At 39.7% G+C, this 19,872-nt stretch overlaps 1 protein-coding gene across 2 annotated transcripts in view; it reads left to right on the forward strand.

Annotated features, from left to right (window-relative positions):
• dpp10 (dipeptidyl peptidase like 10) overlaps positions 1-19,872 on the forward strand; it is a 205,307-nt gene that overhangs the window by 155,412 nt on the left and 30,023 nt on the right. For both annotated transcript variants that reach the window (XM_031869928.1, XM_031869929.1), the window contains exons 4-5: positions 3,792-3,886; positions 4,003-4,077. In XM_031869928.1, the coding sequence (XP_031725788.1) occupies positions 3,792-3,886; positions 4,003-4,077 (170 nt within the window). The remainder of the gene's footprint in view (positions 1-3,791; positions 3,887-4,002; positions 4,078-19,872) is intronic.

The raw sequence follows: 19,872 nt of genomic DNA on the forward strand, positions 1-19,872 counted from the left end.
TGTGTATGTATGTATGTATGTGTATATATGTATGTATGTGTATATATATATGTATGTATGTATGTATGTGTGTATGTATGTATGTGTGTATATGTATGTACATGTATATATGTATGTATGTGTATGTGTGTATGTATGTGTATATATGTATGTATATGTATGTATGTATGTATGTGTATGTATGTATGTATGTGTATGTATGTATGTATGTATGTATGTGTGTATGTGTATATATGTATGTATGTGTGTATGTGTATATATGTATGTATGTGTGTATGTGTATATATGTGTATGTATGTGTATGTATGTGTATATATGTATGTATGTATGTATGTATGTGTGTATGTATGTATGTGTGTATATGTATGTACATGTATATATGTATGTATGTGTATGTGTGTATGTATGTGTATATATGTATGTATATGTATGTATGTATGTATGTGTATGTATGTATGTATGTGTATGTATGTATGTATGTATGTATGTGTGTATGTGTATATATGTATGTATGTGTGTATGTGTATATATGTGTATGTATGTGTATGTATGTGTATATATGTATGTATGTGTGTATGTGTATATATGTGTATGTATGTGTATGTATGTGTATATATGTATATATGTATTTATGTGTGTATGTGTATATATGTGTATGTATGTATGTATGTGTATATATGTATGTATGTATGTATGTGTGTATGTGTATATATGTATTTATGTGTGTATGTGTATGTATGTATGTATGTGTGTGTATGTATGTATGTGTATGTATATATGTATGTATATATATGTTTGTCCACTTACTGCAAACGATTTATTTTTTAAATAATCTGATGAGTTAACACTATTTTTAGCTTGGATTTAGTGGTTTTCCTGATGGTTGTCACATATGTTGCTTTCAAGGACCATCAGAAATTTGAAAATAAGTTCTGTTTTTACAATGTCTGTTTATGATAAACGGTGTAATTGGGTGAATGCCAGAGACTTTCTGAAGTCATTCCTACTGGAAACTGTTTGTGTGAGTGTTTACTGCACAGGGCCCAATGGCTAAATGGTGCTGCATATTCAATGGTTGTACACCACCTTCCCTTTTGCGGCTCACTGTTCTTTTCAACAGTAAAGCTGTCAGAGTATTGATACATGATGATTTCAATGGTCATGACTAAAGTTAGCCTCTACCACAAACACTTCATTGCTAAAGTTATTTCAAATGTAATCCTGTTTCAAGCTGAAACACAGAGACACTTAAAGTCAGAGAAGGACCCTTCAACGGATGAATTTCATCAAATCCCGTCGTAGGACTATTCCAATATCGAGGATCCTTGAAATTCTTAATGAAGTCTGTCAGCATAACGGCATCTAACTCGGTGAATGAAGGCTTTACTTCGACTGAACCATAGTGACTGATCGTCAGTGGAAACAACTAACCAGGACGCTTTTTGATGAGTTTCGTCTCGTTTCTGTCGAGTTTGAATGAAGTTTTCCTGCTATAAAATTAACACCGACAAAAGCAGCAATGGTAGCAAGTGACCGTTATTCCACCGAAGTTGCAGAGTTAGGCACGTCAGGAGAAAAAGCCGAGGCATTTCATTATTCATCAAGTTACAGACGTCAGACATTACTTATACATTAGAGTCTTAGCTTGTTCTTTTTCAGCTACAAACATTTCATTATTTAGGGAGACAAGCGCAGAGCAGTGCAGAGACCGATGGTGATGTTTTAAAGATCACAGGAATGAGTTCCTTTTTATCAGTTCTAAATATTCATTTCTCTCTCATGCACTGATTTAAGTTTATCGCCACTGGGCATCAAAAGAAAATGATTTTGATGCTTTAAAAATCACTTTAACGGAGACTCATATATTTGGACACTGTGGTAGTTTTCTATGTGATCTATTTATTTTATTTTATAATTGGGCTTTGTCAAGCAATTGCAACACTGCACATAAGAGATTTGCTAAACGCTCTATAGTACGTCAAATTCTGTTGGAATCCGGCCATTCAAAACAGCCAGTATAGTCCAGACTGCAGTTCAGACCGGTCTTAAAGGACAATATTGTTCCGTCTTCTGTTTTCTTATTTCATTGGTTTATTTTTTTGTGTGAAAATGAAAATGATAATTCAGCTGCCACATGTAATAATAGCAGGAGGAGGAACTTTGTGGACCATTGTGGAGGAGCGGGAAGCCTTTTCCTCTGGGTGCAGAGTGCCATCCAAACACAGCGTCGGCAGCTGTTTGGGATTAACCAGAGGTTTTCAGGTTTTCTGTGGGTCAATGCGTAACGACACACACTGTTGGATTGGAATATAACTGCACACACACACACACACACACTGCATTGTCTGTGTACATTGCCAGCCAGACCAGTAGACATTAACAGAGAGAAACGGTACACTTCTGTCCAACTGCTTTCATGGACATTTTCAGAACATGTGATGAAGGCTGGTAGAAACAGATTTGTCAAGCACTCCTTGAGGTCGGGTTACCTGCATCTGTTTCTACCATACGGACAGAATATTCATGTATGGATTGGCTGCCACTGTTTGTAAATGCCTCGACTCCACCAGCAAGCCCAGAAGAAATATTAGAAACCAGGTGTTGGCCTCTATGTGACCACAGTTCCCCATCACGGCTGATAAATACACAACAGGGTACAGGGTAATAACAAAATGATTGTGATTCATGATATTATCCCAATAAATATCAAAATATTCTTAAGACTATGAAGTGAAAAACAAGTAAACAATTGTAAATGGATCAATCATAAATCATAATGTCCCCTGTACAAACAAAGGATGAATACATAACAAATGGCAACATTTTGAGTCTTCTCTTTTTTGATGATAATTCCTGTATTTTAAAAACAAGGCTCTGTTTTTCCCTTCTCTTCCATGATAGAGACAACTTCTTCTCGTCACTTGACAAAAAGCTTTATTTGGTCATGAACTAAGATAGAAGACAAAGTAGGATTGTGACCATAAGGAGTCTGGGAACCAGTCATATCTGGAAGCAGATGTTTATAAGCCATGCTTCTTTGTTTCTTGTTTAACTTGTGTACACGTGTATGTGTACGTCTGCATGCATACATTTCAGATGTTGAGTATTTGTGACTGCTATTTGCTTTGTTTTTCCTCAGTACTTTGTATTGCCTCATTTTGCTCCCTCAGTTTTTGTTATCTGCCAGCTTTGTTGTTATTAAAGCTTCCTGTTTGGTCATTTTGTTCCCCTTACTGCCTGGTCACTTGCATTTGGGTCCACCGTCTGAACTGAAACCAGAACACAATTGTGTTGACATAAAGGTATTATCGTGATAATCCCTCAAACCATGACATTCGAGGCGGGCTACGTGTCTGAACGTTTGGCTCAGACACAAAACCAACAATGCTGTCTCGTCCAAGCAGTGCAGCTCTGTAGGGAAGATGTTTCTCTGGCAGTGCCACACTGAGCTCTTTCTGTCAACTGATGAACAATGTAGGCCTTCCCTTTGTGTTCGCCTGGCAGTGACATCTCACTTTTGATCCTCAGAGTTAATCACGTCACATTACAGTTGCACAAACGTGAGCCTGTTGGGCTGTCTGCTGCATTCTTACTGTTCATTTCATTTGAGGTGAGGATGAGGCTTAGAAAGCATTTGTTTTCGGTGGCATCTTTGCAGTTCCGAATAGAGTCAGGACGGCTGCTGGTTTTCACTTTGACGTTTTTCTCTGTAATGTCTTTTTCGGGACAGCTTTCCAAATTAAATTTCTTTCATACAGATGTTTTTTTCTTCTCTTTCTTTCTATTCACAGACTCTGAAGTCATCTACAGGAACAGTGACGGCCACGTCATCAAGTTCAACATCCTTAAAAACGAAACAGAGATTGTCCTGACAAACACAACATTTGTAAGTAGATAGGTTTATCATACTGTTTATTAAATTATGATGATGTGTCAAGATATAAATGATATGACGATGGTTGACATTGCAAACAGTAAAGCTATGTCTGTCTTTAATTCTAGATAAATTTCAACGTGGCCAAGTATTCCGTCTCCCCTGATCTGAAATATGTGCTCTTCGCTTACGATGTGAAACAGGTACGTTTCTTCAGCTTCATCTCTGTCATAGTGAGACTTTCCACTCATTCCTGCTCATCGTATATGGAATATGGAACGGATAGTGTACTCACTCAGATGACGATGATACAGTGTAACCAGACGATTCACAAGGAATTTCTTCAGCAGTTGTTTTTGTCACGTAGTTTCTTTCTCATTCTGGGTTTGTGAACAGCATCACCATTGAGATGCACAAGGTTGGAGAAACAAACCAGAATGACAGCTTATGGGGACATCAACATGATGAGGTTTCTCTTTTGAGTCTTAAACTGCAAATCACAAAAGTAATAATTATGAAAAATTCAATATGCTAGTCCAGTTAAATATTCCAAGATGGAAATGGTATCTGTTTGTTACCTGGTTTCACTCACCCTAACATGCACATTGTGTGATATGAGGCTGATATGTAATGTGTATATGAAACTTATTTGTCATTAAGAAACATATCCATGGGTTGCAGAAACATACAATGCCCAAATTCTTTTGAAACAGTTAATGTGTACAATTTCACCTGTTGAACTGCCGTCGTCTCTAATATGATCTAATATAGTTTTTGCACTTACGTAACACATCTAGCATACATGCAGTATATGGAAACAGAAGGATTTTCACACAAGCTAACATTGATAGAAGGTAGAAGGTTTCTGTCCTTCTAACTTATGCGGTTTTTAGAATTACAGTTTCTTTCCATGAACTCAGTCTTTGATTTTCGTCAATGAACTGGATTCAATGCATTCAAGTATGCTCTTATTTTGAAAATGCGACTCTAAATTTTGGTACCAGCTGGAGTCTAAAGGGTTTCTAATGACCTATTATTAAAACATCATGTCCATCAAAGTATTTACAAGTACATCATGTGTCAGCCCTCTACTCATCCAGGTTCTACTGTTCTAAAAAAGGAATTTAAAGCCACTTTTTGGACAAGCAGGGTGGATATTTGAGACCAAATGGACCATTTGTTTTTGAGGAGGTATACTGTACGGTCTTGACATGTCGAGATGTGGTATCAAAAGCAGCCCAGCTGACCTATCTCTCTTGTCACTCATTTATTTGACTTGGTTGTAAGAAATGACATCCCAGGGTTATAAAGACAAACCCATGCTGAACTAAATTGTCAGAGTTGAATAAATATCTGCACCATAGTCCTGTAGTGCTTGATACATTTTGACGAGGGCGCAGCAGGACACGCTTGAACTATAATTACCAGCTTTCCATCAGAAAAGAGTGAATGCTAAATGAGATATGGAAATTGGACCCTCCACTCTGGAAAGGCTTAACTGTGAGGATTATTGACAAGGTGATTCATCAGGAGATATTTGCATAGTTGGCATGAAGGGTTAGACTTACAATTTGGAACAATGTGGCCACATTATAGCCACAAGCCCAGTTTATTTTTAGCACAAGGTAATGTTGAAGGAAGAATATACATTGGTATATTTCCAATCTAGTTTCAAATCAGTTTAACTAAAAGATGAAAGGAGTGAGCGTCAACCACAGAAGGAGATTTAAGACTCGACAGGTGAGACTTTCTTGTCGATTTGGTCTTAAATATGTGGACGTTAAGTTTTATTTATTTGAGACCTGTTTGCTTAAAGACTTGACTTGGTAATTCATAAATATAGGAACAAGACTCGGAGAGTCTACAGTCACGCATGGGGCTTAGTAAAGCTGTACGACCAACCCGTTCTCATCAACTTTTCAAGTGCTTGGTCAGTGCTCCTTAGGCTCTGAGAACGAGTCCCAGAGGCATCCTTTAGTGTCTGTATGAGACCTCGCGAGCTGTCAACTAATTCATATGTAAACCAATCTACGTCTTTATTAGATAGTCATACACCCGAACTCCAATATTTAAACCCCAATAATACAAGTTTATTTTGAAAAGAGGCTCTATGCATGTAACGAGTGGAAACTGACACGCCGTCCCTGACTCGTCCACAACCGACGCTACAGGGGTACCTAGATCGTCATAGTTTACAGTGTTGGGCCACTGACCAAGTGTCGCTATTTGACAAGTTTGGAGTAAGAAAGTGTTTGTAGAGCAGTGTTTAGAGCTAAACGTTAACATCGGCATCGAAACATGCTCACAATGACAATGTTAACATGCTGATGTCAAGCAGGGATAATTGTTCAACATGTTCACCAACTTAGTTTGACATTTTAGCATGCGAACAGTTGCTAATTAGCACAGCTTAGTATGGCTGAGGCGGGCTTTTGGACAAACATTTAGACCTGATGATTGTGCTGGAGAAAAAGTCAGGGATCACCAAAGTGATCATTCATCTATGTGTGTAGTACCAACTTCCATGTCAGTCCATCCAATTATCGTTGGCACATTGACCTCAAAACCATAAATGTCAACCTCATGGTGGCACCAAAGTCTTCAGGATTCATCCTCAGGTAACCATGAGTGTTGTTACCAAATGTTGAGCCAATTCATCCAGTAAATGTTAAGAGACTGGTCAGGGTACTAAACATGTACCTGCTAGTGGGGTTAGAGGAAAAGTCAGGGGATCACCAAAGTCATCAGGGTGCATCCTCTTGGCAACACGAATGTCTGAACAGAAATGTATGGAAAACCATCCAGCAGTGAAAACTCATTTCCTGTGTAGGGTGGACTTACTAACCAACAGACCGGCATGGCCATCCTTAGAGCCATGCCGGTAGCATGGCTAAATAGATGTAGAGTCAAACTGGCGTGAATATTTGATCTAATAAAGGGGATGCCAAATACACACAACTATATACGGCTGCTGGTGCCAGAATAACATGGAGAAAACAAGAATTGTGAGTGATTTAATAGTTTACTACTTTCATATCCAGCATAGACTATTTTCTAAATGATTCTAACACATGGATCCTTATTTATTACAAATGTCTGCTTTTAGTTATTTGAGAGATTTCTTGTTATTGCAAAATATATAATAATAATACATTTTATTGTATAGCGTTTTTAGAGGTACTCAAAGGCACTTTACATAGTAAAGAAAGAAACAATAAAACCAATAACGATACAAACAAGGCAGAGAGATGACATTATAACAGTTATAATCAAAAACAAAACATAGCAGATTTAAATTTGACACTTCAAATATATGTAGTGACATGCTGTCTGCCATAAAGTCTGATATAAATGTATCCTTCTATATAATGTATCATTCTGACATTTAAAACTGAAGCAATGTTTTTGAGTAATTGGTTTAGTTCAGTGTCTTCAGAACCACTGGTATCATGCACAGCTGTGCTGTAAAGCGTAAAGGTTTCTACATACAGAATGAGGCGGAGTGTGTAGTGTGCTTAGTTTAGTCATTAGTTGTGTTGATGTAAAACAAAGAGATGGAACTACATCAAACTCAATTTAATTAACCACACTGTTACGTTATTTCAGTTGTATAAGAGATTTTATTTGAAAGATGATTTTTCCACTCATAAACCATTTCATGTATAATGCATAATACAGTTATCAGGCACATTTAAAACAGGATCAGTGCGACAGTGATAAATAAGAAGTAGGAGAGTCGGGTCGGCTGGGAAAACTAACAACCCAAACTAAACAAAATGCCTTCCATCACTCACAGCCTACTGAACAGTCATGACAACAATCAGGTGTTTGCATTTTCCAAAAACGGTTGGGACAGTAGGGTCAGTCGAGAAAACCATTCAAATTAAATGAATGCAGTCTGAGTTGGAAGACCTTGTTTTTTACAAAGTCAATTCTTTGATAAAAAACATTCTAAAATTATTATATTTTCATAAGTTACTGAAATATTAAATGTGTCTGTCTTCCTAATCTTCATTTCAGTGGCACCTATCAGCTCAAAGCGATTTATTTAATTTAGCAAAAAAAAAAAGTTGTCAATTACAACAACTTGTGCTGAAAATATTTTTTTTCCCATGTCTGCTTTTTGTTGATTTGTAACAAGCTATAAATAAGACTGTCCCGACTGTCCCAGGAAGACCAGACATGCTTTGGACCTCGTGTGCTAGTTACCAACAAAAAATCTGACAGTTAACATAAGCATCAACGAATGGGCCAGGATATAAACTTGTTAAGCTAATTTGTATTTTGAATTTAGCAAAACTAAAAGCAGTTTGTTCGACGAAAATGAACAAAAGCGCCACAAATTGACTTGGACGGCACGCTGCATATTTCAAACTGAATAGAATGTGAGGAATTGTTGAGATTAAAACTCATGAAAGTAGGGGTTGTAAAGAAAAATGGCAGTTTAAACAGACAAACACCCATCATTGGGCTTTAATTCACCTCTTATGTTTCCATTATTGTATTATGATTTATTTTGGCCTTGTGCTATCATAATTTGCATGCCAATTGATAGCCGTGTCAAAGCCCTGACACCTGAGTTGATCCCAAAGATGTAAAACAACCTCCACTGTTCTTCCTGTATGTATCTGCGACTATCTTTGTTTCCCACCTGGCAGCAAGCGGGTGTGAAACAAACCAACAACCCTGACTTCGACACCTGTGTGATGATAATAACAGCAGTTCTTCTCGGAAAAATAAATGACTTTTCTAATAGCTTCATCTACGGTGCACTGAATGAAATAAAACATTCATTAACATTTTAGCGCCTCGGTAGAGATGTCACAGCGTGTGAGTTTGATTCTTGTGTTTGTCCGCGGTTCTTACATTTAATTGTTTGTTCTGGATCAGACATCGCAGTATGTTTTGTTATGAGGAAAGAACAGTGCATAATGTTCTGGATGCGTCGCCACAAAATGATCTGTTATCAGCAGAAATAATAGCATTGCCTTGTTCTTTACCTTTTTAAAAGGTATAGCTTAATTGCTCTGATTCAAAGCCAAATTCTCACTCTATGTATGGCATTGCAATACAGTGTAGACAATGCTGTACAAGATGGAGAGACAAGCTCGGCTGATGGAGAGGTGAAGTTAGAATCTTCCGGAGCCATGATGAGTCTCAGGCCTCGGGTAGCGGGAACAACAGGCATTAGTTAGCAGGAGACGGAGACAGAAAGCAGATCATCGCCTCTTCTGTGGCTGCATCTTGTGATGTTACATCTGTTTTTGTCTACCATAATACATAAATATAGACGCAGAAAAACAATGTTTGTCAGTTGTTCTTCTGTTCATAACATGCCTAATGACATTTCAAAGGAAAGCACATCAGATGTAAGAGAGAGAATAAAGCAGGTGTTATTTTATATCCTCAGTATTGTTAAGACATCATATAAAAATACCAACAACAACTTTTTGACAATACCCAACATGGCATTCAGGCCCAACCCTGTCAGTGTCTAGTGAAGACGTGGATCTTTAAAAACAAATACATAGTCTTATTTTTAGAAGAGTTTGGCCAGCAGTTTGTAAAAAATTTTACTCAAATGGGAGTAAATTTAATGCATTTATTGGGGACTATTTTCAGACACGGATTAATACACATTCGGAGCTCTACTAACAGCAGCAGGATGGTGTATCTGGGATAGGCCCGGTCCATAAGCAAATGTAATGTGTACAACGGAGGCTTCGTTTACTCAAACATTAATGATCAGGATACCAGCAGATGCATTTTCATATCCCCACTAATAGGCGGAATGTCTATTTATTTTATGAGCGGCAGCATCTTTTTTCTATTGTTCCCAAAGAGGTGAGGGAGTATGTGACCCTCCCAGAGTCTTTCTTTTAAAGGTCTTTGACTTTGTTATGCGGCCACTCTGAGCACTTCTGCCTGAAAATCCCTGAACTTTTTCAGAAAGGCGCTGGTGTCATCGCCATAGATGAAGCTGCCAGCGCTTTTCTGACAAAAAATGTATATTTACAGTGAGTAATGGAATATTGCCATATTACCATAGAAACTGAACTCATGCAGACCGCAAAACCCGACAGTAAACCAGATCCAAATCCCCATTGCCATTTCTCCAGAGCTTTGCAGGCTTGTTGATAGACCTACTATCACTAGCATGCTACAATGCATTGTGGGTTTTGCAAGGTTGTGTTCTTAGAAAGAAATATCTAGAAGGGACTCAAAAAGTCAATCGGTCAAACACTTGCTCATAATGGGACAGCCCCATGGATGTATTAATGGAGGTGAATATGGTGCCGGCACCCAGCCTGGCTGCCAATTTGTCCCAGCCATTAGAAGAGATAAAAACTGCTGATGGGACACATCGACCTGCAAACAAGGTCAGTTATTGCTCTCTGTTCTACGAATTAAGATCCATGAAGGTTTTATTTTTGTGTGATGTCCTGTTGTAAAGTTTATGGGCAGAGCAGGAATGGGGCCAGACAGGAAGACACTGGCTTATGTGCTCAGTGAGCTATTTTTATTGCAGTGAACGGCAGCTCTCTTTGAGTCCGGTATCCAGTTCCATGATGCTTCCATGGACAGCCCCGAGGCCCCGCTGACCCAACGGGTGCGTGTCAAAGTCTGTCAAAGTAATGGACCTGGAATGGTATTGGTGGGGGCACCAGGGGGGCCAATCATAGGTTTACCAGGCTTTCGGATACAAAGACATTCCTACTTTCTTACACTACTACATTTCCATTTTAAAACGTGTATCCGTTGCTACATCTACACTGAACGTCCACACTAGACGGGAGTTTTGGAGCACCAAAAACCTCTTAGTGTGGACAAGCGGAAATGGAGAAGTTTGAAAATGATGACCAAGACACCAGCATTCGCTACTTGAATGGGTCTTAGCAGTAACGACGTGTCCCTCCCTGATTTGTCACGCCCCTATCACATGACCATTTTCCGGAGGAAACAAACAGCCAGGTCTACCAGTGATACATTTCAACATTGATAACAGATTACAAGCGTTGCTGGCCTTGTTGTCTATGGACGCAGCTGTTGTGCAGTTAAATTCTGCATTTTATAATGCTACTGCCGACATGCAGAGGAAGCAAGCTGTCATGGGAGCGATTAGCGTGCGGCGTGTCCAGCGGTGTTATAAGACCTGACAGCCCGGACGTCTGACATCCTGGTTTGCGATTTTGAGGAGGGCAAAGGCATTAACGCTCTCCAGTAAGACGAGGACTTCAGCCACCCGGCAGAGCGAAGTCTGACAGACAGCAACGAGTAAGACACGTATGTTGACCAAATTTATTGACCCATAATCTTTTTTGTAAGTGTTCATTTTAAAGTAAATTTGATGTGTGCGTGCGAGAGATAGAGTAAGATGTACAGCGTTGTAACTAAGTTTGAAAAATAAAACCCACTCACTAAACTTGTCTGAGTATTCAGAGGAAGATCCTAAGTATCAAGAACAACATTTTATTATTAACGAGTACTATAGTATTCTGTTGAATTTTCTGCAACTAAGCAACCAATCTACTTCCTGTTTACACCGGCACCCACATACCCAGTGTACGTGAAGAGTCACGTGAAATCTGCTTTGAGCTGTGTTATTATTGACGGAAGTAATTTTTGAAACAATGCTGAACCGCTGGGGTGGACAAACATCGTTTTAGTTTTAAAACCATGGTTTTAAATGGAAACGTATTAGTGTCGATGTAAACTTAGTATTATTAATTAATTGTGAGTAGCGAGATGTTCATGCCGTCTGTCTAATTGATGGAGCTTCAGTACAGCATGTGTGGACGCTGCTGACAGTGTGTATCTTATTTATGACAAAGGATTAAGCCTTAGAGATACAAATGAAGGCAAAATGTGCTGAACGTTTAATCCGTCTGGAGCCAAACAAGAGACTGACAAAAGCCGCCTGGCTGTCAACCATTTGGTGAAAACTGGCAGATGCAAAGACAGCACACTCACAGCCTCGATGCTGTAATTTAATTAGTTCTGTTCATATAAAAACATAATTCAGCAGTAAATACGAATGTTCATCGCCTATATATTTCATCTCTTTCAAAACTGCCACCTTGATCAATGAGAAAATACGTTTTCCTTGAAACGTATCTGAGAATATGCTTTAGTTGTGTGGGAACGTCATTTTGTAGGAGACATGGTTAGATGCAGGACCTGGACCCAGGTCTCTGTGCTTTGTCCATGCCACTTGTCCGCTTCCCTAAGACCTCTGTCATATGGATCTCACACTTTCTGGACTGGTGAAGATGTTACCATTGACAGTATCGTAGAGAGGTGTCGCTTTATACTGTAATGTTCTATAGCTATTCTTTAAAGCAGTTACTGCCTCTAATTGCTGTGCAAGTATGCAAATTAAATTTATTAAATCATCTATAACAGAGGTCCATATGCACCAGCCCTTGAGTATCACAACAAACATTTAAAGAGCCTCTGCTTTACACCACACTCATGTAGTTTGATTAGAAATCTGCACATCATCTTTGCTGTCGTGTATTGTGCTCGTAATGTGCATGAGGTCAGCTAAACGTTCAACATATTAATGTGAGTCCTTCTGCAAAGCCTGTTCCCACACCGTGTTTTCACAGTTTCAAAAGCATACTATGTGCATTTTTTTTGCCAAGAATGCTTTTTAGTGATTTGCCTGTTTTTCAGAGCTGAAACAGGGCTTTCATTTGGGTTCATTGTAACTCTAGGCTTTGATCTATGAATTCTACCATGGAGTCTGTGCTCGCAGTTAATGGCAACCTGTAATGAATGATGAAAGGAATAACAGAGGGACCTGGCTCTGCTCTCAAATAGGTAAACGAGTCTCCTGCTAATCACACACTCTGATCCCGTGAAGGCTTTGAACTGGTACGTTGCTCTTTATACCACAGTCGTTTAGAAGCAACTGTTCACTACCTGGTTATATTGATCTGCTCAGACGTAAGTGAAGGAGTCTCTTGTTACAAGTTGGAAGGAGAAAGCTCTTTTTTGCATCACCTATCTGTCAGATTACATACCGTTATCTGACCACATCTGCATCTGGGAAGTGATTAAGCTTGATACAAGCTCATAATCTCTGACAACAGGCCTGCGCTTTTTTTTTTGCCTTGCCATCTTGTAATTGTTTTCTTGTCAGCGCAAATCCCGGCAGCCTCATGACTTTTTCAGTCGTTATCTGCCATCTTATTATGTGGACCAGTCGTTTCAGTCATATGTAACTGCATTGGAATCTGGTGGGAGACATTTGTTACATGCTCTCTCTCTCTCTTAATATGCATACGTTCTATTCCTTTTTCCACTGAAGCTAAAATGGGGGGGGTAGCTTATTAGCTTCAAGCTATGAAGGCACAGATGTGTGTGGGTTTGACGGTGACTGACTTCTTGCTGATTTAGAGTGACAGCTGCCATTGTTTTCATGTCAAGGGCGTAACTGGATTGTGTGTTTTGCATATTTTACAAGTTACAAGCATATTGTAAGGTTTCTGCATTTTTTTTCTGGTTGTCAGTACACAAGTTAAAAAGCCATTTCCCTGCAACTTTGTCTCAGGAGTCTTTGGAATAATGCCAATGGAGTCATCTTTGAAATCATTCATTCTGTATTCGTATGAGATGAGTTCATATTCCAGTACCCCACCTCCAGCCTAAATTGCTGATGAAATAACAAATGGGCTAAATGGTGAATGTGAGTGGGGAGATGAATGGCAGAAAACAAAGGGAAAAGAGGAGGCAGAAGCTGTCTCGGCTGAGCCTGCCTGCTGTATTAGAGAAAGGAACAAATGTCCCACTGATGTATCATTTTACGGTGGAAGAACAGCACCTGCGTCTCTGCTTGTCTTCTGTTTGCCTGTAAGTACATGTGAAATTAGTCTGTTGAATGGTGGCCGCTGCAGTGATTGCTGACACCGACTATTATACATCAACATTTCTCCAGTCATCGCAACACAAACCAAACACTACGCCTTTGTGATTTTGTTGTTAAAGCACAACAGCTGTGTACCGTTTCTAAAAGCCCCTGGATGCTGAAGGACATGTATAATGTACTCTGACTATAAATGCATGCAGAATTTTATGAAACATTGACTACAAAGCAAGGAACCTCTGTCGTCCTCTGTGTGTGTCCTCACATATCTTGAGAACCGCTTATTCAATCTACTTCGCACTTGGTGGGTGTATTGCTGGGGACGCAAGGACATGCATTGTCGAAGTTGGTGCAATGTGGACATGTGACACTTTCAATTTCAAGAAACTTTGAATCAAAAAGTGATAGCGCTCTGTGCAGAAGTGGGGGTGGGGCATAAGGGCTCTGTGGTCTACAGCATGTCTTCAGTAGCTGGCCTTTACAGGCAGCGGCTCATTGACTGCACTTCACGTTTGCTGCTGGATGCTGGATACACTAACATCACAACTGAACTCTTCTTCACTTCCTTGGAGTCAATGAAAGATGTGCTGTTCTCCATCCCATTGTCAATAGCTGCATTGTCAATTAAGTTTAATAGGAAACCTATTTTCTCCCAGATTACGTCTGTTTTTGAAGAATCACAAATACGTCTCTAATCATAGTCCACAGACGGTTGGTGGATGGTCAAGTAAACACAGGACTTTCACCCAAGAGACCGTTGTCTGTGTCCAAACAAAAAGTTGGGTTGGATACAGGACATAAACTCAAGTGCTTTGTCCATGCCACTGGACCACTTCCTTAGTACCTTTGGTATACGGATCTTACACTTCTGGACTGTGAAGATGTTGCCATTGACAGTATGGTCAAGTGATCCATTTAGGCTGTGGTGTTGCATTATACTGTTGTGTCTTATAGACATTCTCCAAAGCCACTACTGCCTCTAATTGATTTCCAAGCTTGCAAATTAAGGTAAATCAATAATTTACAACACAGGTACAACATCCGGCAACAAGCACTTATGGGGGCCAAGCAATTGGACCGCTTCAAACGGGCACAACCTCTGAATGGTCTCTCGCTATTTGGCTATACACGCGTTTAGGCGGCAACATCTAGTGGGCAACCTGGTTATGTAGGAAGCAAAGAAGGAGGATTTCAGGTGACGTAGTATATAGAGCAACAAAGTCTGAGAGGAGATCAGGGTGGATTGACCAAAAGGCCAGACGTTGAGTTATTTTAAGTGGTGGACTCTCATTTAGGTAAGAGGAGGTGGTAGAGACTGAAAGTGAGTCCACCGGTAAATTCAGTAATAGCCCCTCACTGCACATAAATACTACATTAAGTGCATTAGGTAAAGGTTAAACCAGGAAGTTGGTCTGTAGGGACTCTGAGGGATGTTTACAGCACACAGTTTGATTAATCATTGTATAGCTCGTCTTTGTTGCCTCTTCTTAACTGAACTTACAAGGTGTGTAAACGTTGTGTCTGATGGTCTGAATGCTTGTGTTTCTTGTACTTTTGGACCTAATTGTATTGATGTCGCTGCATTCTGAGATCTCAGCAGTTATTCTATTGAGTACAGTTTTACCATAACCATCAGAACCGTAGACCAGAGCACAACTTAAAAGTAGTAATAATCTATAGTTTTCCATTCAGATCGCTGTAACCAATTGGTCAAATCTTTTGTGAAAACACAAGTGTATTTTATATATATATAAGTGTCTGAAATATCTTATTTAATTAGACTCCATAGACCAATTTTTTAGTTTGTTTTTGTTTGTCCCTTTGTTTAAGTCTTGACCAAATCAGAGCAGAGAGTGAAGCAGGTTCAGCATATTGAAGTGTGACATGTTGATCTTGGAGCACAACTCTGGACCACGGAGTGAAGATGAAATAGTTCCTCAAGTTATGTCAGCAGCAGGCTAATGGTGTGTTTTCTGCAAAGTCTCTAAAGGGGCCGGTTACAATGGGAAGCTAGTGCAGTGTCACAAATATAAAGATGCAAAAGTTCAAAGCCCAAAGCTTCATACCTGTAAATTTACCTGGAGGCAACATTGCCATGGCAACCTGATGGTTTCAGTGGGCTACCCAGTGTCAGCTGCAAATATAGTCCACAGCTTCGTTATTCTCTGGTAGCCATTTGGGCCGACATGTCTCCCACTCTCCCATCCAGGGAGCTACTTCCACTAGGCTATTGATTTTCTCTTTCCTCATAAGTGGGCTGATGCCAAGCAGGGGAGGGGGGGGCTCAGTTATGCTTCCTCCCAAGACACCCTTTAAGTGTCTGTGCTATTTTTTTCTTTGTGTTACTCAGATGTTGTAGTTTCATGTCATACAATGACATCTCTTGGGAGACTACGTACTGACAAGCTCTTGTCTGCAGTGAGCTGAAGTTAAACTAGAGATTGGGGTTCTTCTTAACTCGTCTTTTTAAACACAATCCCAAAGGAGAGAGAGAGGCAAATATGAAGATAGATGAAGAAGAAGTTGCAGTTATGTATGATGAACATCATGGGATCGGTATGAATGCTAACTAACACATTAATCCATTTTTTTATTTGTTAAAATCAACAATTGTTGAATGTATAATAGCAAGTATGGTACTGGTTCATCACAGAATATGGATTTTAAATCCCAGGAACATTGTTAACCTTTGGGAAAAGACCCTTAAAATTGAGACGAAATTTAAAAAAATGCACCTATTCAAATATATATATATATAAAAAAGGTCTTCTTCTGACATGTGCTTATATAAGCTGGTGCTAACCAATCTCAACCGATAATATCAATCAATCTGCAACTTTTAGTGACAAAGGTGGATGTGTGTGCTTCACGCCTATCATGTTACATTCATAAGCCCACCCACTTTTTAGTGGACCAATCAAATGCAAAGGATTTGATTTTACTCCACTCAAATGTTCCGTTTCACTGAGGAATATGTCACAGTAGATGCTCTACATTTCATCTCACTGGGACTTTAACGAGATACTAAGTCAGAGACTGAGCCTCGTTGTCATATTATGGTGGTCAATATTTGCTTGCAAAGATCAACTTTGTAATATTAATTTAAATAAACGATATCGGCACCCATGCCTTTTGGTTTCCGGACATTATATCCATCCTCACAGCCACTGTTGTATTTGAGTGTTGAAAATGTCACAACCTTTTTTTGTTTTATCCTCGAGGCCGGTGACAAAAGGTCACAGTGCCCAAGTGAGCCCTGCACCTCATATAATGGTGTATTGCCCAAAAGTTCATTTGAGGGCTCATTTGTGGCCCGTGGAGGGTTTTTTCCAATTTCATGGCGGAAAATTAGGAAGTTTCAACATGTCAAGGTTTGAGAAATGTGTGTGAGCACCTCAGGGAATCCCTTTTTACTCCCAGGCACAGTTCCCCACAACACAGAGAGATATTTGTAATAACAAGCACACTCAACCCCTGTGTCTACTGCAGTACGTTCAGTATGTGCTGAGATGTTACACTCTGCATAAAGTCAATATGAGTCACTTGGTGCTCAGTGAATCCTCTTCTCTCCAAACAATAATTTACTTTCACTATGCGAGAGTCTGTAATATTGATGTTCCAGCTTATTGTTATGGGCCGTTCATGGGTGCTTAGGCTGGAATCCACAGCCTCATTGTAGTCTTTGTTTAATGTCTTTATAACTGCCATAAGCTTCATTAACATCTCTTTGGTTTCTTAATCTAGTCATTTGGAGTAAAACATAATAATATACTCTGTTCTCTGTAGGGGTTAGATAACATTTACACCGCAGCATAAATCTTACGTAATATTTCACATTTAAAGGGAGTGCAGCATACTGTACTTACTTTTATAACTCCTGACAAAAATATCAGTTTCATTAGCTTCTAAATGCTATACGATGTGTATGTTAGCTAGTCGCTAACTTCATCTGTTAGCAGCTTGGAGCTGCTTACCGGTAGCAAGCGGAAGTTCATCACTACGAACAAAACCTTTCGCATCACACAAAGGCATTTGCTCTATTGTTGTCAATAAAAAAATACTGTTCATAGCAGATTTAAGTCATTTCTACATGCTGACGTTGCCAAACAAATGGCAAATTGAAGGGCGGGAGCAGTGCACCGACCCGTTACTGTTTACTGTGAATGGTGCCAGTTTCAGTCCTCTGACCCAACATGTCCTCATATTGGAACGATAGCATACAACGTTTGCCAATGATTCCCCAAAGGGGAAATTTAAAATTGCAAAGTACTTTGTAAGGTTTAGGAAAAAAGGACATGAACAGTGGTTTCCTTTGTGACAATCCTGTGTTTGTTTGTATTGCTCAAAATAACACGTGACCTGGCTTCTTCCTTTTCTCCCGTCATAATTACTATGGCCACGATTGGTTAACGCCTAACAACAAGCGTAAATATGGGTCGTAATAAGCTCCTTGCCAAGATGACCTGTACAGCTTGTCAAATAAAGGGCTAACTCATTTGACTAAAGTGATTGCCTTGAATGAAATCATAAATATGAGGAGCCACTAATGATGTGTCTGCCTCTCAACGATATGAGTTCAGGTTCATCCCACACAGTGAGGGCCATCTGTTTCTTTATTAGCTTATGTGATGAACAGTTAGCCCGCTGCAGGCTTCAGATGAGCATAAGATGGCTTAAGTGACAAAGACACCAGTCAAACGCACTCATATATGAACTATGATAGTAACTTCAGCAGTTGCCTGATATAAAAAATGTAAATGCAGCTACTCAAACATCATTATCATTATTAACACTACAAAGCCTTGTGAACTGACAAGTTTAACCACAACAATATACCTTCCTTTGCTGTTGTTATCTCCACCATGGTGCGTTTAATTACAGGTATCCATAACTCTCAGTGATGTATACTAAAATATAATATGCTGGAATTCTTGCCTTTGGGTTTGAACCTGTACATTTATCTGGCATTGTGGAAAATAAACACCACAAGGCATGTGATAAGCTCTGTCTGTAAGAAGGCTGTCAGTAACCAAGTCTTACAAGTTATTGAGGAAGTCGAGTCATGTTCTTGCAGGTGTGTTCTGGGGAGGCAGCAGTGAGCTGCCAGCAGGCATAATACACAAAGAAAGAAATAAAAAGGCGTAGCTTCTGTTCGGCTGGAAAAGCCTGAGGGATTGGTCCTAAATGAACTCCACACCTTCCAAGATGATGCAGAACTCTTGTAGCCTGTGGCTGACCCCCCTCAAGGTGTACCGGGGAGCACTTAAAGCTCTCATTTGTGCCATTGGGGTGCGCAATACTTCTTGGCTTAACAGTCTCAGTAAAATGAAAAGGTGCTGATAGCTGTTTCCCCCAGACTGATCTCTGTTCCTGTTTGGTAGGCTACATATTTCTCACTGGGGCAGTTGAGTCTGAGAACGTGCTCGGAGGATGTGCGACCTCTTTCCTTCAATGGCTCCAAAGTTATCAGCTGTCAACGATTGTCATGGATAGTTTCAACCTAAACTTTCACACTAAAATGCAAGAAATCCCCAGGGCAAACGTCCTGCTCTGGAATAAATGTGCCTGCCTGCATTCATACCCAGTTGGTATACTCACTGTATGGAGAACAAGCATTTGCCAAATGCAGATCAACTGAGTCAGACCAACTTCTGCCTCAGCTCGCCTCATGTTTGCCTGTCATCGCTGTTTTAAGAAGGTCATTCATCAATCTGTGGCCCTATCACTGTTTATGTCTATGACTATTCCACAGATGTAATGTGTGCCCTAGTTGATTGAAAAGGGCAGCAGCAACACATATTTGAGACACCTTTTTCTTGTACTGTGGGTTTCTGGAAGCTTTATTGGTCGGATTGACAAAAAAACAAGTCAGATGAAAAAGAGAGTACTGTCATTGAATGTACACGTTGTACCCAAGGTACATCTTCAGCTACTTTGATGATAGACATATAATTGTGCAACAGCTTACGCCCATTGTCCGTCAAGTGTATCTCGGAGTTTTTACATTAGCGGTACAAAATCTTCTCGTGTAATATATTCCCCTGCTTTGTGTCAGGGCTGAACACATGAGTGTCATCCTCGTGATGAAATGCAAATATATGGCCTGTTTCTGTGTCCGATCACCAGCCCT

The sequence above is a fragment of the Anarrhichthys ocellatus genome, unplaced genomic scaffold (assembly GCF_004355925.1).
Source record: "Anarrhichthys ocellatus isolate YVR2014 unplaced genomic scaffold, GSC_Weel_1.0 scaffold50, whole genome shotgun sequence".
NCBI lineage: Eukaryota > Metazoa > Chordata > Actinopteri > Perciformes > Anarhichadidae > Anarrhichthys > Anarrhichthys ocellatus.